The sequence below is a fragment of the Lichenostomus cassidix genome, chromosome 2 (genome assembly GCF_008360975.1).
Source record: "Lichenostomus cassidix isolate B80296 chromosome 2, HeHo_3.0, whole genome shotgun sequence".
Taxonomy (NCBI): Eukaryota; Metazoa; Chordata; class Aves; order Passeriformes; family Meliphagidae; genus Lichenostomus; species Lichenostomus cassidix.
Genome location: NC_139482.1, coordinates 80,074,300 through 80,097,634, shown reverse-complemented (window position 1 = coordinate 80,097,634; position 23,335 = coordinate 80,074,300). Strand labels below are relative to the sequence as shown.

At 40.2% G+C, this 23,335-nt stretch overlaps 1 protein-coding gene across 1 annotated transcript in view; it reads right to left on the bottom strand.

Moving 5' to 3' along the window:
* The window catches only part of DAP (death associated protein), a 54,704-nt gene extending 32,440 nt beyond the window's left edge, over positions 1-22,264 (bottom strand). The window contains exons 1-2 of the mRNA XM_085052138.1: positions 22,092-22,264; positions 15,514-15,610 (exon numbers count right to left, since the gene is read on the bottom strand). Coding sequence (XP_084908264.1) covers positions 15,514-15,610; positions 22,092-22,146 — 152 coding nt within the window. The 5' untranslated portion in view covers positions 22,147-22,264. The remainder of the gene's footprint in view (positions 1-15,513; positions 15,611-22,091) is intronic.
* Between the last annotated feature and the right edge of the window lie 1,071 nt (positions 22,265-23,335).

Below are 23,335 nucleotides of genomic sequence, written 5' to 3'. Positions count from 1 at the left end.
GGTACCACATGAATATTTCAGACAGTAACAAGACTGCCAACCGCTTGGAAGTGTTTCAATCTGCAAGGCAAAGCAGGGACGACAGTGCAACTGAAGGGATTTTCATCTGTTTCTCCTGTTGTTGTGGCTTTTGATGATAAAACCCCCTCCTTTATCCGTAATGCCTAGATTACGACTGGGGGAGATTAGCAAAACCAAAATAATGGAAGTCTTGCTTATCATTAACCTTATAGGAAAGAGCTCCAAAGCAGTCCAAGAGTGGAAGTGAACAGGAAGGACAGGTCTCTCCTGAGGTCAGACCAACCTTCTAGCATCAAGCTGAGTTTACATCAGGGGTTTGTGATCTTGTTCCCAAAATGCAGTACCACCAACAGCCCAAGCACCAATGGCACTCACCAGCCTAGCTGACGACCCATTCACTAAATGCCCTACCAATGGTGAGGAATTCCAAAAGGGCATCAAACTCTGCAAAAAGAAGGTCTGGGTTATAAAGGCCCCTGAAAAATTAAAAGAAAATGGTTTGTTGAAGGCTACGACACACAGGGATACCAGAGGCTGCATGCTTTCAGAAGACTCTTCTTGCCTCAGGAAATGCTGTTATTGCTCTGCTTAAAGAGATTTACTGTTTAACACTACTGAAGTGTCTCTGGTCCCAGCTACTGCGTAGGCATGTGAGAGACGTCAGTTCTGATCATCTCCGGATTGCCTGTAATTACCAGCTGACGAGTGCTACCACAGAAGTCAATATTTATGCTGCCAATACTACTTCCACCAAATGTGAACTCTTTCAGGACATTGTATCTAAAAGAACATCCTTTACAAATTATTTCAAGATGCCTAGCAGCAGATGGACCACAGACTTGCATCCTAAATGAAAATTATCACACCAGGGCTGCAGGGGGCAGGTGGGTGAAGAGAAGTTCATTACTGAACATGAAAAGTCATGAACACCAAGTACTGCACACTGAATTAAAGCAAGTCTACTCTGCATAAAGATTTTCCAGGCTTCCTTCCATACAGCAATACTTCATATCTTTCAATGGTTTACTTTTGGGAAGTGAAAGCAAGTGAGGGATGTACAGAACCAAATTAAACTTTTACATCAAAACCATCCATGTCTTGACTTTCATCCAAAGATTGACTGATCTCACTAGAATTTATTTGCAGAGACTGTGCTAGTTAGACTAACATGTGGTATTTAATTTTTTCATCTATATTTACCAGGTTGTTTTCTTAATTTTCATCTGGAAAAACATAGACATTTCTCCACAAAAATCTGCCAGGTTTCTGGTAAAATTCTTTTTTTCGGAGAACTCTTACATTTCGTTCCTTTTCCATATTTTGAAAGCTGAAACATGACTTTTACGTGGTTTTTTCCCCATCCTCTTTTAGTCAAGCTTATTTTGGCACATCATGAATCACCAACTAACGCTGAAACTCTTACCTTTCCTTATTTCAAGAAAGAGAAAATCAAACTGAAAAATGTATAAATTGAGGCTCTTCTCCTCTCTTTGCTTTTCTTGAATCTGCTAGAAAAGCTCAGTGCATACTTACATCCATGCCCATAGTTTGAAGAAACCAGGAAACAATTACTCGTATTGAACTTATGCCACATAAAAAAGATAATGGATACAAATCTAAGGAAAGCCTCAGAGAATTAAGGCGCTAATTCATACACTGTTATGCCAAAACTGAACTCCTGGAAGCACTCCTTGGCAATCAAATCTTAAAAAACAAACAAACATGTATGCCTTGAATTCACCCTCCCCCAAACTAATTCTCAGAATCTAGTCATGAGACATTTCCTGAGGTACTGTATCAGCCTTATGTCTGAGCAATTAGATTTAGATTTTTTCCTAGCCCTTTTTGCTTAGGGAATCTTGTGGGATTAAAGGTATTAATAATAACATATGCAGCAGTGGTAAATCCAGAGAGCAACACTGCTTTTCAGCTGTTCCGTAAATTTGCTATAGAGCCTACAGACATAGGGCACACAACATAGGATATAGAGATCCAATCCTCATATAAGGCTATGGAGGCAGGCCTGTCGACACCACTTGGGAGTCTAACCTACTTATCCTACTTGTAACAGGGTAAAAAAAGCAGCAGGTTATTAGAATAAATCAGAATCAGTTTTAAAATGCCTTCCAGTTTTTCAAGTCTGTAAAAATCCAGTGCAACTGTTTTGCAGCTAATGAAGCAGTAGTGCGTTGCCCCCATAACCAACTAATACCACCACAGCTACTGAGAAGAAATTCTCCAACACTTCTCTTACTCAATTTCACTGCATAAATCTTTCATGAGATCACCATTTCTTCCCAACACATCTCTCTACTGAAATAACAACTGATCTTAACATTAACTCAGCCTACAATTAGCTGGACAGTGTTGGACCACATACTCCCCTTGCTGTCTCTCAGGGGTCAGTGCTGAACACTTGGGGCAAGAGATGAAGATGGAGCATGCAGAAGTGTGCTCCTTAGAGCACTCTCCAGAACTCTCCTGCTCATGAACTTCCCAAACCAGAGGCTGTGTCCTTGTATTGTCCTATAGAACCAACTACATTCCATGAATTTTGTAATCCAAAACTTCTTCATGCTTCTAGAGTTCCTCACCATTGGTGTGGCATTTAACTAAGCAAAACAGCTATTTACCATCAGCAGACTTGAAGACTTCACTGTTTACTTCCAAGGTCACTGACAACAGTCAAGTCTTTTACTGTTGCATAGATCAAGTAATATGTCCACTATTTCCATAAACACAGCTCTTGTTTATTCATTCAAATCCTAGTGCATGACTGTTTGCCCAGAAGCTTGGCTCAGCACTGCCTTCTCTACTGAAAGGTGACACACGCTATGGAATCTCACGGCTGTAAACACTCACTGAAATTATGGCAACTAAACATCAACTGTGAGGATTCAATAACTCCAGTGTTAGCAAACACCACTAAAAAGGCTGTGAAAACCCAAGGGGTTGTCTGATGGAAATTTTGCTGCTAGATTCTTTGCACAGACACTTTGTCCCATTTGATGATAATCTTTTTCACCACATTTTGTAGTAACAAAATTAAGTTCAAATAAAAGCAAATGAATGCCACTTATCTCACAGACGCTATTTATTTGCCAAGGTTTCTTTCAAGTATGTACATAAAAATAGCTTAGAAAAGGAAATACTATAAACAAGGAAATAAAGATTTCATTTTTTTCAGCAATATGAATACTAATTTAGATTCGGCAGAGGAATCTATTACTTAATTCCTTTGTTTGCACACTTTTGCATGCCACCTAGAAAGTGTAACAGTGCTAGGAAATCTCAGCTGAAGATTTGCTAGAGAAAAAAAAATTTGAGGTAGATTTTCTAAAGAAAGGGTTTTTTTTAAGGTAAAGTTACTATAAATTCCCCCAAAATAGAGGTTATATTTGTTGGCTAAATATTTAATAGGACTGGTAATAAAATCTGAATGAATGATCAAGTGAAGAAAAAACCCTTTAGTCTATTTGGTATGCACAGAATTCTAAAACATGCAAACAAGGCTCCTCAGTAAATAAACTGAGTTACCATGGGATATGGCAGAAGACACTCTCGAGAATCACAAACTGAAAATAGAGCAGAGGAATGAATCAAGTATCATCATGATGGAGGTTAACAGTGGGACCCTGCAAGAAACCTGAAGAGATCTAAATAGATGACAATATATGCTAATGTTAGTGAATTATTCAGGATAAAAAAAAGTCTGAATGTAAACAGTTACAAAAGATCTCAGAGGAATGACAGAACAATAAAGAGGAAAAAAAAAAAGATGGCACCATGATAAATACAGAAAACACACACTGGTAAAAAAAATCCTAACTGTACCTACATGATGATGGCCTCTACCACAGTTATTAAAAACAAATGCTGGAATCCCTCGGAAAAGATTTGCGAAATCACCTTTAGCCTTAATACATAAAAGGCAGTTAAAAACAACTAGAACACAAGAACAATTAAGAAAAGGAAAAGAAGCAGAAAAATAGAACTATACCAGTGCGTAAGTCTGGGGCAGGCTTTTACCCTCCACACTGCAGTTCTAGTTATGCCCCCACAAAACCAAAACAAAAGATAAGAGAACTTAAGAAAAATATAACAGTATACAGAATATAATAGTATATTTGAGAAAAATATAACAGCAGAGAGGAGAATATAAAACAAATACTGTTATTCACTGTATCTTAGTACATAGCACTTGTGGTGCGCAGGAAAAAGTTACCAGGCATGCAAAAAAAGCTTTTTGCAGCACACACTACATAGATTGTGATGCTGCATTTTCAGGAAGGTGATTATCAAGGTGAGAAATGTATATATGGTCAAAAGAGGGATAGAGAAAGAGTAACTAGGTCGAATGGCAGTAATTTGATTAGCAAGTTTCTAGGCAGTAATTTGGATTGCTAGATGCTGGGGGAGTTCATCGGGCTCATTCTACACAGATTCTTCTTGTACACTGCCCCAAAGGACCATCTGCTGCACAGGCAGAGTTTTGTGCTGGCCCTGCAGAGACATCCATACTCTTTGAAACAGAAGAGGAAGAAAGAGATTATAACAAGGTTGTAACTCCCTCTTTCTTTCATTGTATTACTATTTACCTATTGTTTTAGAAGACATGGCAACAGGCAGGGAGAAGTATGAAACATCCAGTGTCTTAAAAAGCCATTAGGTAATAAACCTACAAAAATTTTTAAAAAGGTGGAGAGGAAGACAAAATCTGGTGCATTAACTGCTCACAGTTATCTTCCCTTTCCTTCTCCTATGGCAGAAGAAAACAGCGTGCATTAACTTAGCGATTTTCCCAGCCAAAGATATTAAAGTCTGACAGAATTATCAAAGCAAAAAAAAAATTAAAAAAAAAAATCTAGCCTTCTAGCCTACTTGGTTTGGTTTGCAGAGATGTCCAAAAACGCCAGTAAAACCTCTCATTAATCTGAGTTAGCATAAGATAGAGGAGAAATCTCCTGAGGATGAGAAATTGGAATAATCAAATACAGAAATGACACATTATTGGCTTTAAAACATATGACTACTGCCTATCTAGTCCTATTAGAACTATGCAGCTCCTAAACAGTATATTTATTTATTCATTTCTTAGTCTGACACAGGAAATTTTTATATAAGAGCCAAGTCCTGATCATCAGACCAGCTAATTTGTATAGGAGGATGAGAGGTATACAGGTCTCTCAACATTAGAACCCCTCCCAGGAAAAAAAAAGCGGGGGAGGAAAGTGATTTTAGGAAAATACAACCAGATGAGAACAACTGGTGATCATTAATACATAAATAATTTCAAGGATAGAACACGACACATAATAAGAACTTAAACATAGAAACAAGATGTCATAAAGGGAGATCTTCCGAAGAACAGCAGAAGGAATAAATAATACATTATCAGAAAGAATGCACATTTTCTATAATTGTGATTGCTTATAAGGTAAGACGGAAAAATGTAATATTTAACTTCAAAGCCATATAGAGGTCATCCAAACCAATCCAATACAGGGAAGGAACCAAACCAACCACTGTTATCAGCCAGAACGCCTATGCTTGGAAAAAACAGCAGAACACAAAGCTCCACTCCTCAGCAGCTTTTTTTGTTCTGGCCTTTTTTTCCCCATTGTGAACTGGAACAAGAATAAAATCTTTCAAACCCACCAGCAGAAACAGAATTGTGTAATCTCTGAAAACAGGAAATTAATTCTACAGCCAGTTTTCAAAGCAATAAATAAGAATGCTAAATTTCATTTAGTCAAAAGCCTTCTAAATAGCCTTATGTGGAAGAATTTGAGGTAATGCTATTAGTGTCACTGTTGATATAAAACAGCATACACATGGCTAAATACACTTTTCCTCTAGAACCACAAGTTAACATGATACCAGGAATAAAGGAAGAATCACAGAAGTTAAAAATACTCCGTTCAGTTTACTTAGATTTCATTCCATTGCCTCCTGTACAAAAGCGACATTTTAACAAGCAGCCAAATGGGACTGTGCATTAACTGGTTGATTAATTCATTAGTGCTCCACAAAGTCAGAAGTCTAATACATTACTTGCAAAAATAAGGTTGCTTACTAACAACCTTGCACATGAGCATGATCATGTTGCACATGAGCACATATGTAAATATGCATGGTAAATATAAAAGATTTAAACAAAAATAAAAATCTAGAAATAGCAGCTTTCGTAAGTAGAGTAAAGCAAAGTACTTTTGATCATCCTAACAACCACTAAAGAGTAAACATAGTTTACCACTGCATTTTCTAAACACTCATATGAGGTTGCAGTCTCAGGAGAGTGACCATCAGCACTAGGAGGCAGTCAAACTCATTAGCAACATTGAGGGTGTACAAGGATGTACACAGTGAGTAATGAGATGTTGCTTACTGAATTATTTTGCAGATTTTTGATAGTTCAAAATACTCTCAAAAGAGACACTTCAGCTTAAGCTGTTCTAGCAAAAAAACCAGCCTAGCTCTTCCACTGTAACACCCAGAGCTCTGCATTTAGTTACTTATTTAAAGGAAAAAAGTAGGCTTTAGAATAGGGCTTGGAAAGCAATAGCAAACACTCAGTACTGCAAAGCACCTGGATCTCAAGGGCTGTCTGATTCAGTACTGCAGTGTGAGGTGCTAGGTGAAGACGGACATAATTAAAAGCTAGCCTAGTGTTTAATTACAGATCTAACAACCTGGGGGGGGAGGGGGCAGAAGAGGAGAAAAAACGTTACATTTCAAGACTATTATGGAAAAGAACTAACCACTTTGGTGGTAGCCAGCAGCAACAATGCCAGCTGCCCTTTGAACACAGTACCAGCCCCAGACTCACTGCATTACATATATTCTCAGAAATGAGTCCCAGAGAAACTGAAATTCACCAGAACTAAGATTCGTGTGAATGTTGCTAAAGCATTTTTTACTAACTGCCATCTATTTAATGTGATGTCTGCGACCAAGAAGCGGTCATTGAAATGTTATACTGATATCAGACAGCAGCAAGCCTACTGCAGCCAACACTCCCCCAACCAGACGTGTTGCAGTGAACAGGTCTATGAGCCGCTAGAGCTGACTAAACAAAGCTCTAATGATGACAATGTAACATGTTTTCAGAGTTGTTCTCATCTATCTCTCATATTATCTCTTGCTTCTAGTACCAGTGTCCTGGGAGCAGATGGGAGTGAAAGAAATTCCCTCCTGTTTGGCCCAGTGACAGTTAAGAAATTATAATTCAAAGTTTATTTTAATATTAAACTGCTTCAAAGTTTGGTGCCTGATGCAGCTGAGGCAGAAGAAACTTAAGGGAGAGGAAAGTGCTACTGGAAAAAGATCCCCCTCCTTGGCACACACAGTGTCAATCGCACACACCTCCTACTCATTTTCAACTCATGGTGACTTCACTTCAAACATAGGTTTTTGATGCTAAATAAATGAGTAGCATCTGGCCCTCTGCAAGCTTTTTCTAGGAGAAATTCATACCTTTAGCTTTAGAAATACTCTCAGTGTTGTTGAACACTTAAATAATAGAGATTTGGGCTTAGTTGGCATAGTGAAATGGATTTGACTGTACTTTTGGGTTTGAAAATTTTTGTAATTTTTATAACGCCTGTGTAGTATCTCTTTCGACACTGTGCCTTCAGACTTCCATAGTTGCTTTCATCCAATAAATTCTGATACTGCAAAAAGGTATCAAGAGGAAAGAACTAGGGAAAATATCACACAAGCTATTAGTTTAAGATACTTTTTTGAACTGACGTGGAATGCTGTGCTAACTAAGCTGTGCCACTCTAAAGAGACTACTTCCCATCCATTTTCCTCTCATATATGACTAAGCTGTTCTCACCTTCCTCATCACAGAGAATACAAATTAAAGACTTTCATTCTTTCAAAATCTTTTTTCTTACACCAGCTTGGCTGACAATTCAACTCAGCTTTCCAGCTAATTTCATAAGACAGCATATGTTTTTTCAGGACCGAACCTGGCTCTCGCTGAGCTGGATGGCGTTATCTTCTATTCACTCTGAGGGGGAGAAATATCAGATCTTTTTTAGCTCTTTCACACATGCACACTGTACTTCAGGAATATGAAAAGAGCTATCCATATAATGTCATAACTGGCACTTACACTGATGGATTTATCAACTTACTGCTTCAATCATCAAGAAATATTGGAAGCATGAAACAGTCTTTCAGAAGACTCTCATCTTCCTGTATGAGAATGCTTCATTCATAGTCTTGTCTAGCTTTTCCTCCATTCGCTACATTCACAGATATTTTCAGTTCTTAAATGGAGATATTCACAGACTATTTTCTTGCTTTACAGGAGTTCCACATTTAAAAATCAGTATTACACTTTCTATTCTTCGTACATACACTTAAGTCTGTTACTGCATAGGCATTTGATAGAGTTCAGCAGAGGTCATAGCAATTACTTTGCTACTTTTCCACGTAGAAAAAGATCATCTACAAAAGGTATTGTCCTGAAAAATCACACGAACACAGCTAATATTGTTTTCAGGTTTCATAACTAATCAAATTATGTATGTATAAGCTTTAGCAGACTTGAGCATCTGCTAATCATAAAAACTCTATGCAAAAGATTGAGACACAAAGATGAATAATGAAGGAGAAAAATGCATTAAAGGCAATGCCACTTATGTAAAGGTGTAACACTATTAAGAAGCTATTCCCTTAACTGTAAAGTGAATTTAAGTCCAAAATAATACAGTTAAGAAGGGGGAAGGGATAAAAAAAAAGCAAAGACTAAGCACAGAATCTTTTTTGGAAACAAAGATGTTTTGGAGAAGGTAGGAAGCTATTTCCCTTACTGCACTATGTTCAGTATTATGCTTAATAATATTACAAAATTATAGTTGCAATTCTTTGACGGCCTTTTTCCAGCAGAACTTTCTTTTAACCTTTGGAATATTCAGCCAAGTAAAGAAAAAGTTAGTCACACAAAACTGGTATGACCATGGGATAATGCCCAATGTTTGCTGCAATTTGCATGTTTCCCAGAAACCACTAGCAGGGTATTCACAGCCAGGTTGCTTTTCCATTGCATTTCCTCCAGACATTTCATTTTGAAGGCAAATTGCCTCCAGAGCTCCATACCTGAGTAACAAGATCTCAAAAGCCAAAGGTAGGAATAAAAAACTTTGAGTCATAGCCACACATATAATAAATTTCATTTTTTATGTGGTCAAGTGTAAAATGACAATACAATCTGTGAACATAACCTCTTTTGTGCAACCATATCAGCTCACAGAGGTAACAGAATCAGGCCACAAAAAGACGGGGGGGAAAAAAGGTGGTTAGGAATAGGGCTGCCTCCACTGACATAATAGACCAAGGGACCTTTGAAGGAAAAGCAGACTCAATCAGTCCTCTACCCACCAAAGTTGCTCATTTCCTCTCCAGAAACTTAAGCAGAAGATGTAGCAGTCTATCTGTCCTGACCTGTCTCTTTCTTTTAACCTTAAATATTCATGACACTGAATCAATACCTGCTTACATTTCCAGCACTTTGGTATTACAGATGCATGAACATAGGTAATGAGGTCTTTTTCAGCTTTATCTAGGTGAACTACATGGGAGAAATACTAATGAGTTATTCACTCGAAGTATTTATGGAAGTTAAATGCTGCCTGTTTACATTTATACAGGTTTGGCTTCCATGTTCAACAAAGCAAGGTTTCGGTATGGGTTTTTTTTTGTTTTGTTGTTGGGGGGGTTCCTGGTTTTTTGTTTGCTTTGTGTTGGTTTTGTTCTGGTTTTGAGTTGTTTTTCTTTTTTTCTTAAAAAAACATAGAACTCTCAAGATTTCCCTCTGTCAAACATCTGTTGACTCTACAACACACATCAGAACCACCTGGACTGGAACATCTTCATCCCTGATGGAAACTACCTCCCACAGGACGTGCACGCAAGTGAGCTGAGCACTGCCCATCATTTCCCAGGTCTTGGCTGTGCTGAAGAGCAGTTGTTCCCAAGCTAAAGGGTCAGAATTTGACTCTACACTTTCTACCCCAGCTGAAACAAGCAGAACAATAAAATACACAGAATAGAAATTGTTTCAAACCCTTCCATATTCAGGATGTAAACAGACATATAAACCTTCTCCAATGGCTTAATTCTATACTAATATAGGTACTTTATAGTTTTTTAATTCTGCCAGAAGTTTGGTTGACATGGGTCATTACAAGACAAAAGCTAAGAATATTTTAATGCCAGGAGAATCTTCAGTGGCAAATAAAAAATATTGAAATAATGCCTGTGACTTATTTCTCATCAGTTGCAGCAGAAGAAAGTGAGGGAAAGGAAAAACAAATTTACTCTTGAATGAAATTATATACCCACAGCCAAGTTTTTGAGATTTTCACTGCATTTCCAAAAGAAAAAATCAGGTTCAGCTTAACTTGCATATTCAGACTTCACAAGTAACACTGAAGGGTAACAAGGGCCTTTGACAACTCCTCTCTCACCATGTAACTAAGTACTGAGAGTACTCTTTGACATACAAACACCCATATGCTTCATTAGCATGATTTCGCTTTTGAGTCACCACATTCTAAATTACTCTCTTGGATTTTTTTCTTTCACCCAATGGATATTACTAAGGCAAACATCCTCATCCTAAAATCTCCAGGTAGGGTTGAGATACAAAACACATACAATCTACATATATACAGAGAAACTACTCTAGTGCATTTATCTTGAGTAATTAAATCACAATAATTACTCACCTTGTTTCAGATATATAACAAAAGAGAAAAAGTCTTTAAGACATAAAAGCCTTTGAGTTTACCCTGTTCGTTAAAAAAAAAGCCAGATATTTGCTTTAAATATTTTTTTAAAATTCAGATCCTGACAGATAATTATAGATTCTTCTTCTTGAGATCCCAGAGTGACAACTAATGAATCTCTTGTGCAAAACTGAACAAGCAGCTCTCAATTCAAATTATCTGTTTTTCAGGAGTATTTGTTATGCCTAGAGTCAGCTGCTGGTGCAGGAATGCGCATGATACTGCAAATCTCAGTTAAACAGGCATTAATGGGCTTTTAATAAAGCCCAGGACTATGAGTAGCCTATTTATTCCAAATAATTTCTATGACAAGATACAGTCCTGAAAAATTATGGTTTTGATTCATAACCATACTTCTGTTTATATGTTTCACCCTCCTCTAGCATCACAAAAAAAGCCTTCTGGTAGCAATCAGTATGACTGTCAATCAGTAAAAACTGCAACCATATCAAAAACCCCAAACCAACACAAGTGTTAAGAAATTACAAAAACTCAAGAAAAAAAAATCAGTAACTGATCAGTACAGAAGTAAAAAGCTAGCATCCTAGCTCTAACCAGGTTGATAAAAATCACACATCTTGAAGAAAATGTGGGCCAAGGATCCTACCTCACAATCTAGTTTGACACCATGACCACAGGGGTGCCACTGGCTTTGGATGCCACACATATGTTTAGTTCATCTAAACCAAACTGTGTAACTCTTCCCCTCTTTCATTGAGTCTCCTCCACCATATAATCATTTCCAGACATCCCTCTAAGTAAAACTATATTTATACCAGACACATAAAATTATTTCTGCTACAACTCAAGGCTGAGACCTGCCCTGCAGGAAAACTTTAAATTTGTATAAAATGGACTTACCACATATTGTTTTAAGGGATGACGACTCACCATCCTGACAAGTCTCCCTACTATTTCATGAAATGGGAGATTGTCATAACAATTTTACTCTAGGAAACAGAATTGTGTAAAATACTTTGCAGAGTAAGTTACAGTAACTAGACTGCAAGTTGCTAAACAACTGAGAAAAAGAAACTTCAAAGATATACCTGGTGAATGGTAAAGTCACCTTTATCACAGCACAGTTAGCTATGTCAGGGGTGTTTACCTGCATTGGCTTTGTTTACATTAAGACTAGAAACATTGATCCAAGTCTTTTCCTGCAAGCATGCTGCAAAAACAATGCCCGCTCTCTCCAAAGGCACAAATAGTTCTATGAACCAAAGCTGAAAGCTTTCTTGCTGAGCAACTGCTCAGATTTGTGCCACCATGGGGAAGCCATGTACTCTCAGAGAGAGAACTCTGGGAGAGATTGACATCTTCTGCTTCCATTTACTGCCAGTTCCACTAATCTGTCTTCAACTAAGTTTACAATGAGATTAAAAAAAATTACTCAGTCATCCTAACCTCCCTCTTCACACACAGATTATTCTTCTCTGTTTTATTATTTTCTCTTACACCATTGTCAGCTGCCCACATCAGCTGACAGAGATTTCCTGAAGGGCTATTTGCTTCTTTTGACTTCAAATGCAATGAGGAGTAGAGATTGCATCACATCAACACCACCACCTAAAAATGGCAAAGACTAAAACCATGACAAGTAGAAAGTTAAAAACACAGATGTTTCCACATCTGCTTAGCAAAGGGACATAAAATACCAGCAAACAATGCCCCAGGAGTACATATATGTTGGTGCTGGAGAAAGCAGAACAGAATGCTCACTTCTCCCCTCCCAACAAACCCATCCTCATCTCCTTATACATCACCCCTCCCACACATCAGAAATCCAAGGGTTTTCAAAGAGCACCATGAATCATCGGGAGCAGACACAAACTCTGGGGGACTGCACCTGGCAGCACAAAAGCAGTTCATGTGCGGCAAACCTAATTTAATTTTGACTAGCTTATTCTGTCTGTGGCTAAATACCTTCTTGCTCACATCTTCAGCTTGTACTGCCACCAGAGTCGTGCAAGTGTTCCCACAGGGGCCTGCAACATGCACATTAAACCTTTTCCCTTACATACACAAAAGGGTCTCAGTTCTACCAGGAAAACAACTTATCTTGACTTGTAAACAAACTTCAGTTTTATAATATAATTCATATTAGCTCCTACCTAACTATGCTCCTTATGTCCCTCCTGCTGCTTTCTTTCTCAAGAGTATTAGATCAAAGAAATAAAATAGTTCAGCTCAATGCTTTATTAATACACAGACTCAGAACAACTGTATGCACCAGTGCCTAATACAAACCATCTATGTATCCTCTACATGAAAACCAAAGCAAAGGGCACACTCAAAGCACATATTTTGACAATCGACCGATCAGATGGACAAAGGAATGGATTTTGAGGTGCAATGGCTAACTATTCATTAGTTAGTAAGTTAGCTCTAGAAGTCATTAAACTTTCTCCTGTGTCTTAAAAGCATAACATTTGCTCATGGTATTAATATACAGTTTTGTTTTGCTAGCATCTACAGATCAAGAGTGCACCTCTCTCCCAGTCATTCTAGCCTAGTTGCCTAGGCTTTGTTTCACACTGTGTATTGCTCAGGGCACCTCACCTAGCCTCCTTGCAGATGATGCTGAACTGGCACCACAGTTCAAGGAGACACCTAACACATGCCAGCTAGGATTGGCCCTTCAGTCCAGATGACCAAACTAACTAATCTCCAAAGCACACACTGTGAACATGAAGTCGTCAGCATCCACTGTTTACCCCTACAGATGTGCTTCTACTGTGCCACAGCACCTGCTACAGCAGACACAGCCACAAATACCAAGGTTAAATTTTAACTTCCCCCTGCACTATTTGAGTGAAAGAGGGAACACATAATCCTGTTTGAAGAAAGGAATAAAGCCAAGTGCTACATTGTGACAGAGGCTTAGGTCTGTGAACAGGCACAAGAAGTCTTGTCATTTGGATTCTGATGAGGCTCCTTGCCATAAGGCTGGCATGCCAGGGAAGGACAAGAATAAGCGGGTATAGAATGCTGTGCTGGATCTCACTGAGGTGGTAAATTCTCCCCAGAGCAGCCCTCACAGTGCTGTGCTTTGCACTGGTAGCTAGAAAGGTGCTTATAACACACCAGTTTTGGCTGTTGCTGAGCAGCACTTCCACCGAACCTAAACTGCTTCTCCAACATTATCCTCTCACCTGCAGGCAGTGGATAGGCAAGATCTTGGGAGGGGGACACAGCTAGGACAGCTGACCCCAACTGACTAAGGGGATAATCCATACCATCTGCTCAGCAATAAAAGCTAGAAAAAAGGAGGAGGAGGCAGGGAGAATTCCTTACTACTATGTTTGTCTTCCAGAGCAATCACTACATATACTGAAAGCCCTGCTTCCCAGGAAGTGATGGACATCATCTGCTCATGGGATGTAGTGAATACCTATTTTATTTTTCTTTGTTTCCATGCAAGGCCTTTCCTTTTGTTTTATTAAACTGTCTTTATCTTGACATGTGTTTTTTCCATCTCATTCCCCTACTCAGCAGGATAAGGAGGCAGAAAGTAATGGAGCAGCTTGGTGGACACCTGCTGTCCAGCCAAGGTCAACACACCTCAAATAAAAGGATGTATCCCTAAGCAAAGTTTAAATTGACCCCAAGATACAATTTCTTACTTTAGACAAAACTTGGCTGCAATACAGACTCTTTCAACTTATGTGCCACAGTGCAGAATTGCAAGATGACCAACTTGGCTGATGAAGAAAGAACATAAATTTTAATTCTCCTGCCTTGTATTTGAATATATTAATTGAAATTACTTTTCCCTTCTCATAAAGGTGTTTCCTGTTCAAGTAAATAAACACATTCAGGTTTATTTCTAGACGTTTCCACAATGCCTTTTTATTACCATTGTTTTACATGTAAAATAAATATAATCTAAGTCAGGCTACTTACCAAAGCACAAGAATGGCTCTCTGGTTTGTTTTTTTAACTTGAACAAATAGTAAGGAAAAACCCATGCCCTAAGTTAGCAGACAAACATTTCAGGTAAATATAGTCTTGGCTAGAAAGAAAAGTAGCTAGCTGAGGAAAGCAATTCAAAACCAGGTGGCTTTTGTATGAACAGAAAAACAGTGACAGTCCATCACACCTCCCTGCTTTCATTGCTTAGCACCAGTAATCCAATAAATTTAGTTAAAACTGCTAAGTAACTGCAGTGTTAGTATCCTAGACCACCAAAACGGATAGATTCCCATTTAAAATAAAAGCAGGTAATATTAGTTCCATCTATTTTTACTTGTCTTTTCAAAAGCACCATACTGTCAAATACCTCACAGACACAGGACTAGGGGCCTAAGGGTAAAAGGAATCACCTAGCACACAGCAAGACCACCTCATATATGGACTGCCATATACTGCATAATACCTGTGTCCAAATATGCCTAGCCTCAACGCTTCTGCACAGTCTGAACTCAGACATTTTAGGAAAGCTGATGGTTTACTTTAATTGTACTTTTTTCTCCAGCCTTCTCTTACCTGGCAAGATCATTTAAAGGGGGCTCAGCGATATGAAAATTCCCAAATTCCCCAATCCTCTTGAAGTGTCTAACTTGCCACTGCTTTATGATACAAAAACAACTGTACCTTTGATCTGCTAGTCACAAAGAAAACAAACTGGTGATAAAGTTCAAGGTCATGGAAATTTATTGCAGCACATGCACCAAATCAAACTGCTCACCTGCTGGTTTCCCAGTCTTGGTCATCCTTATCTTTTTCTTCTTTGGCATCAGAATTGTGTGGGTGTTTCTGCACAATCCGCATCCCACCAGCTTTCACTGGAATGAAAATTGAATAGATAAGAACAAACCTCAGTCAAATCAGCATAAGCGAAGAATGTTTTAAGGATGACCCACCCTGCTTTCCTCCTGACACTTTGCATGGTAGCTTAATCCTAACCACGGTCTGAAAAAGGAGCCTAAAGTATTAAAAAGTTGCAAACCTGAGGAACAACTACTTCAGGACCACATCTGCCATTCTCTTCCACATGATGCCATCTTGGCTTATCTTGAGAAGCTGCAGCTCATTTTATCACCGGCTTCCAGTGACATATTAGAAAACTCAATTCTGTTTTAATTCTCCCTCCAACCCTTACTAACCTGGAGCAGTGAGAAGAAACTGAGGCAATGACTTGCGTAAAATACTACATGAAAGGCCACAAACTAAAGAAACTAACTCATCATTTCATGCTAAAAACTACATCTATAATGATAGTATTTATACAAAGTACTTCACACTGTAATAAAAGTCCTCCTAAATTTAGGAGGACTGTTAACTTGCACTTAGAACAGAGCTTTTTGTTTTGCAAAACATATGAGCATTTACAACACTTCAAATCCTTGCATCATTTAAGTTTTAGAAATGATGAAAACATAAAAGCAGCTCTTTGAAACACAAAGCAAGAAGTGAAAGCAAATCCACTTATGTACATCACTTATCCACTCCAAAGTGCAATATAAAACGGGAACCAAGCCAGGCTTAGCACTGCAGCTTCTAAGCAGAGCAACAGGCAGGCTGTTCTTGATCTGCTTTCTGGTACAATAGTGTACTTTTCTTTTTCTTCAACAATTGCTACACACGCTTACAGGACAGCACACGATAAGATGATGCACCTTGTTAACTTACTTGGATGGGTTACACTGCCATCAGCAACCACATCAGAAAACCACTATAGTGGTCAAAGTCAATAAAAGCACTTACAGACACGCTGGTTTGTGTTTCACTGTGCCCTGACACAGTAAGCCTGTGGTGAGCCTCGGCAGAGATGCCACAGCTGGAGTGAGCAGGATGTCAGAGCAGCACTCGGGAGAAGCTGAAGTGCTTGTTGGCACACACAGCGGAGGCTGTGCTTCTAACAGCCCTCCTGTGTCCTGCCACAGAGGGAGCAGGGCACCTCACTGCAGGTCAGTGCTAGTCCCAGAAACCTAGACACAGCTCTAACTCCCAATTCTTAACCAGGACAGCAATGGAAAGGCCACTGTTGTACATAAATTTTACAGCCTGGGTGAAGGAAAGGAGGAAGGAGAAAGTGACCAGCTTCAGGAAAAATTTACAACTCTTTGGCCCTGCCCTTTGAAAACAGATTTTAAGCTTTGAGTGATATTTGAGAGATAAACTTCTAATTCGATAAAGGTCATTAACTAAAGACAGGCAATAACCAGACAAACTCAAAGAAATATCTTTTAAAACCTAAAAAAACTGCATCCTCTTATCACACTCTAAAAAAACCTGCCAAACCCAAATCACTAACCATTTGGTGTACTCTCTCCAGCATAAAACTTATACTTTAATTGGTGAGAAATGTTTCACATGGGACAAGGAAAGAATGACAGTTTAAAAAACTACATTTCTTTCTTGCCTAAAGTGAAGCAAAAATTAAAATTCCAATTCATTTTTCTTGATTCAAGCTCCTTAGAAATTTAAGTTTGTTTGCAAAAGCAAACATTAAGATTTCTGTCAATTGCAGTCTTGTTTTAACATCTCAGTTAATCAAAGTACTGCTATGCTTTATTTACATTAATTTAAATTATTAATTTAATTACTTTCTAAATTTAACATCAACTGCACAATCATATCTTTTTACTAACTTATTTCAAATGACTTTTTGTGGAAGATATGTCTCCACAGCAACATCTGCCAGGGTTACAAACAGCAGCTCTGAACAATACACACACTTCCACGTCCTTCAACATCCAGCAGAACACTAAAGAAAAGAGTACCTGAGGATTCAGTGCTAATTTAGTTCTAAAATGTCCCTCCTCTCATATTGTATATCATCAGGCTACCAGCCACTTCTTTTTTCTTTATCTGTCACTGGAAAAGAGACACAGCTAACACGTTCAGATTTGTCTGCATGAAGAATTAAGAGGGATTAAAAAGCAAATAACCAGACAACTAAAAAGGCGTAATAGTTACCAATGCAGCAATTCAGTATTTTTAATCTGATTTTTTGAACTAGTATCAGCAGGCATAGTATAGACAGCTTAAAGTACTTTGGTGCATAATTGAATTATATTTAGCAATCCAAGGTTACTGTGCAGAAGAATACAGCAAACATCTGCAATAATCATGTGTATATGTGAGACCGAAAGTGAAATAATTAGATAGCATTCTGTACATATGGCTGATGTACATATCTGCCACCCATGACACAGCATGCTCATACCCAATCCAGTTTCAAGAGATTTAGCTTAAGATGATAAATACCCTTGCAGCATAATTTTAAAAGGTATAAACTAAGCTACATTACCTCAAGTTGCAACAAGAGAGGAAATTATTACATCCACCAAGCTAATGAAAAACTTACTCCACTTGTGAGATTTTCTTGGGACTTATGAGGATTCATCTATTTCCTACTTGCCTAGCATTTACTACATAATTTGACAGATGCATACCATGGTGATTTTGTTACTTAATAGTCATCCTTAAAAGAGCTCAATTTCCTTATCCTGCAAACAGAAGATTTAAATAACTGATAAACCACCTTCCAGAACACTGTCAGAAAGCAGTATCCAGAACTGGATGGTGTCAACAACACTGTGTTGGGATTAGGAAGAAAGCAGCTCCTGTGCTGAAGAGCAAGTGCAGAGCTCAGATGCTAAGGCAGGAGAGGACAGGGAATTGCTCCCTGGAGTGGTGATGGCCAAGAGGCTGTAAGCCTTTACTAAAGCATGAAAAAGAAATTCATTATTCTTTAGCCACCACACTGAGAAGAGCAACAAGCCTATCTGCCTCACTGCTGAACACAAGTTTTGGATTTTAATTATCATCTGTCATGTTTTCCCCCCTCAAGAGGCAGACAGGACTAACTTGTCAGTCCTGTGAATGCCAGCCTGTGCTCCTCGTAAGAGTATGACGACTCGTTCTGAAAATTTATTAAGCAAATGTGTTAATCAATTACCACTCAAGCTGATCTAGAGCAGGGAAGCATTCTACTTTTTCCTCCCTGCCCCCACTGCTGGACTCCTCTCTGTTTCTGAGACTGAATTCTGAAATAAACCCCACTGAGCTGGAGTGAGTACCAAGTGCCTAGAAAAGCACCACAGGTCAGGGACACCCCTGGCCCCAGTTCACTCAGGGTGCAGAACTGAGGCAGCCCTTCCCAGGGAAACCTTCCAGCTCTACTCAAATCACCTGCTGGTCACAGCAACCAGAGAGGAACTTTTATAAGTCCAGAGTACAACCAAGAGTCTTAGCAGCTTTCCTTTTTCTTGAGCATAGTATTTGATATTAACACAGTTTATTTCTTACATACTATGTAACACATGATTCCATTACAATGGTAAGATGTATGAAAAGGGAAAGACAAAATATGCCGTTGTGCAAGATTAAGGGAGCATACATTATTGCTCAACAAAGTAAGAACAGAAGGAAGAGTTATTATATGCCTTCATTTCACAGAAATCTTGGTTCAGAGCTATTTTTTTTAATGTAGGAAAGAGCATGTAACAATTTTCACGAACCTATCACAAAACTTCATAAATACACTATTAACACAATCACCTTCCTTTTTCCCTCCACAGTATGTACTACATGAACAGCTAAAGCATAATTACATAGATCTCTTCAGAGGGACTGTACAAGCCTATTCAGCAATGTGTTATGGGCACACTTGATCGCACTCATAGATGGATATTTAGCAAAGATTAAGTTAGTGCCTTCTTAGATTTCAGACGGGAGGTCAAAGTCACTTCCTGAGTTGAGGTCTTGAGGTTTCTTTCCATTTCATTACCCTCTGTCTTTTCAAGTACCTTTTCTTTTCCCGCTATGTAAAAGATCAATGCAGGCAGGAATGGAGTGCAGTCAGTAAGCAAGGGTCAACAGTGCACTTGAAAAACAACAGGCTTATCAATTTTGCTGTTAATGTGATGACCAAATCCTTCCTAACTTTTACATGTCCAACATACTCAGTAGGGTAAGACATATCTGTAATTACAGGTCGTGCTCTTTATAGAACTGTATGCAGCAAAACCTGAGCCTTTAAGCCATTTATCAAAAGAGATCCCCTATTCACATCTTTTCTTTGATAGAAATTTGCCTTGTTATTTATGAATAAAATTCCACCTCTCTTCATTTTAAAAAATAATTTCTTACTTTCATTTTATTAAAACTTGTTTGCCGACTGATCTAATGCATTATTCTAATATTCAGGGATCTAAACCTGCTTGAGATAGAGGATTAAAACCTAGCTTCAGCCACTAGAGTAAACATATACTCTTGCTAGTCAAAACATTTCTTGTTGATTTTCCAAGTGTTAAAAGACCAAAGGGTCAAAGAGTCCAGAAAAAATCTTCTTCCCGAAGCGACCTGAAGATAGGGTAAAGCATTAGTTTTTTTCTGGCCTCAAAGACAGATTCAGTGATCACCTTCCTTCCAAAGCTCAATTTTGCATGAATGCTCACAAAAAAAAAAAAACCAACCAAAACAAAACAGGGATGTCAATGATCTTAAATGGCACACGGTTGAAGGTGCTCTTCAGTTCATATGTGGGCCCATGTTTTACAAAGAAAAAGATCCAAACTGAAATATTCTGACAGCAAAGGAAATCTGTGCTGTACTCCAGTTATGCTTTTACCCTGTGCATTGCTAGTTTCTCATGTGGTCTAGTGAGACTCACATCAGGTATTTTAAAAATTTCCACCAGTTTCAAAAGGCAAGTTTTAAAGCAAAACTCTCAAACATAGAACAATATCAGAAAATACAAAGCTGCTGTATAAATATGTTTTTGTTTTGGTAATACAAAAATGGTGTAGCTGGAAAACAGAGATAAACCAATAATCTTGATGATCTGAAGCTGACGTGTACCTGAAGACAAGGCAGCTCGAGGAGCTAGGGCAACAAAAGCTGTCAACATTGGAAAGTGATGCTTTGGTTTGGTTCCCTTAAGCAGTTCAACAGAAAGTCAGGTAAGAGCTAATGCTATTACAAGGGAGGCTGCAGGACTGGAACGACTGCTCAGCCAAAAGATGACTTACCTGCACTGCTGAACTGTATCTGCCATGCAAAGCAAAGCCATTATTCCTCACTTCTATGGAGAGAAATTTCAGGTCCTCATTATAAAGAGCACAGAATTCAACTGGGGTTCAGCGACTGTTTACAAATTTAGCTTTAAATCTCATCAACTGATCTGAATATAAAACTAGCCACCCTGTCAATTGAGAATTTCAGCACTTTTTATGGAAGTGCCTAAAAAAAAAAATAAAATCTCACCAACTACTCCACGGGGAAACATTAGAGGGCATATGAAAAGCTGGTAGTGCAGGAACCAAAGTTCCCTTTTTTAAGAAAACTCTAAGAAGCAAAACCAACAGTACGCGAAGTAACACCACCACTGCGATACTGCAAGTAACTGAACCCCACCTGTGTACAGAGAGGAGCTGCCATCTACGGACGGTGGCAGATGAATGTCCCACTGGAGGTGACACACAGCTCCTACCCCGACCGCCCACTCGCACACAGCAGCAGGACGGAAGGCGATAGAGGTCCTTTGCTGGGCATTTCCCAAGCAGCTTTACCTGTTCCCTACTCTGCCGGGCTCCAGAATCGCAGCGTGCAGGCTGCTTTAGCTCTCAGACCGTGACACCCACAAGCAAAATGGATGCACAGAGCACTCCTGTTTTCCAGTGTGTCTGTTCACACTCAGCATACACTCTGCGGGAACAGCCCCGCAGGCTGCGCGGGGCCGAGACCGCTCCGCTCCCCTTCCCACCGCCAGCCCCAGGCGGGGGTTCCGGAGGCCTCCGCCGCCTTTCGAGGGCGGGATGCCGGTGAACACAGCACCGCCTGCCTGCCGGGTCGGAGCCTGGAGGTGCCAAACTGCACACACCCGAGGAGGGCTTGGCCACAGCCAGAGAGCTCCTCGGGGAGAGGCAGGGCAGGGAGCGTCGCCCGTCACCGGGGAAGGCTGCCGGGGGCAGGGAGCGCCGCGGGCGCCCAGGGCTCAGGAGGGAATCCCAGCGCACCTCCCGCGGCCAGAGCGCCGCGCCGCGCCCGAGCAGTGCAGGGCGAGGGAGCCCACCGGGGCTCGCATCCCCGGGGGGTCGAACCTACCGGGGGCTCACACCCCCGGGCTCGCATCCCCGGCGGCGGCGGGACCCGCCCGAGGCCGCCCTTGCCTCCTCAGCCCCGGCGCGCCCAGGACGGGCACTTGGCGGGGAAGCGGCGCCCGGCCCCGCCGGCCCGCGGCCGCCCCGGCCCCCCCATCCCGTCCCCCGGCGTGAGCAAGAGAAAGAGCGGAGAGACGGGAACCGGCGGCCGTACCAGCAGGAGGGTGTCCGGCCCGCGTCTCTGCTTTCTCTTTGGGAGGCGAAGACATTTTTACTGTGGCAGCGGCCCCGCTCCCGCACCGGGCACCCGCACCCGAGACGGCCCGGCCCGCAGTGCCCCAGGCGGCACGGCCCGCTCCCGCCCTGTCAACGTGGCCGCCGGGGGGGCGGTGCCGCAGCGGGCCGGGCCCTGCCCTGCCCCGGCCGGGCGGGGACGTGGCGCCGGCAGCGGGCGGCGTGGGCAGCTCATCCGCCCTGCTTGGGTGTTTATTTGCCGAGGGAGAGCGGCACGGGCGGTTAACACCGTGGTTTTGTCTCGTCTGCGTGTGCGGCTCAGATAATGCTGGTAATTGGTGGCTAATTGGCAGTTCGCGCCTTGCGCTGTGTTGCGTTCTGCCAATCCACGTGTGTATGAAGTGGCGTAAAGAAAGCTGCGCTGGTTTTGGCTGGGGTAGAGTTAATTTTCTACACAATAGGTGGTGTGGGCCGTGTTTTGGATTTGTGCGGGAGACAGTGTTGATAACCCGGTGCAGTAAGTGCCCACCTTGCCTTCACTTCAGATCTCATTTCCTTCCTGTTTGAAACGACAGTGCTGATTCACATCGTTTTACGAAAAATTTCAAACACTTGAGTTATGTTTTCCAAGTCTTGTGGAAAGGCACAGAGCATAATATCTGAATGAATTCTATTAGCAGCAAAGTGTAAACCATGCAGGCCGTTCTGGTTTTCTTTTGTAGTTTGAAATAAGAAAGTCAGTAAGAAAGCCAATAATAAAGTGCCCCAAAAGATGAGCGTAGGATGTTTGGAAGTTGACTCTCCCCCCACCCAAAGTGGTATAGAAATATTTCATCACACATTTGTTATAGGGAAATTAATATTTTATTTATTTGCTATCACTCCTTATTACAACTGTATTACCATTGCCAAAATATGTGTGATATGTAAATACACGTTTCTGGGGCTTTTTTGCAACAGTCCAAAATATAATCACATCATAGTATCCTTAGCAGTCTGAATGACGAAATGTTGTAAAAATATTGTAACTAAGTTCTTACATTTTACTGCTGGCTTATTTCAATTTCTTACACATGCAGCACTTTATAGTCTCAGATAGTATTTTCAGCTCTGTCACCTTCTGTGTAGCGTAACACAAATTACTCCAATTCCCTTTTTGGACTCTGTCAAAGCATATCCAGATTATAATTTTTTTCCAAAGTAGAATTATATCCTAAATGGAGA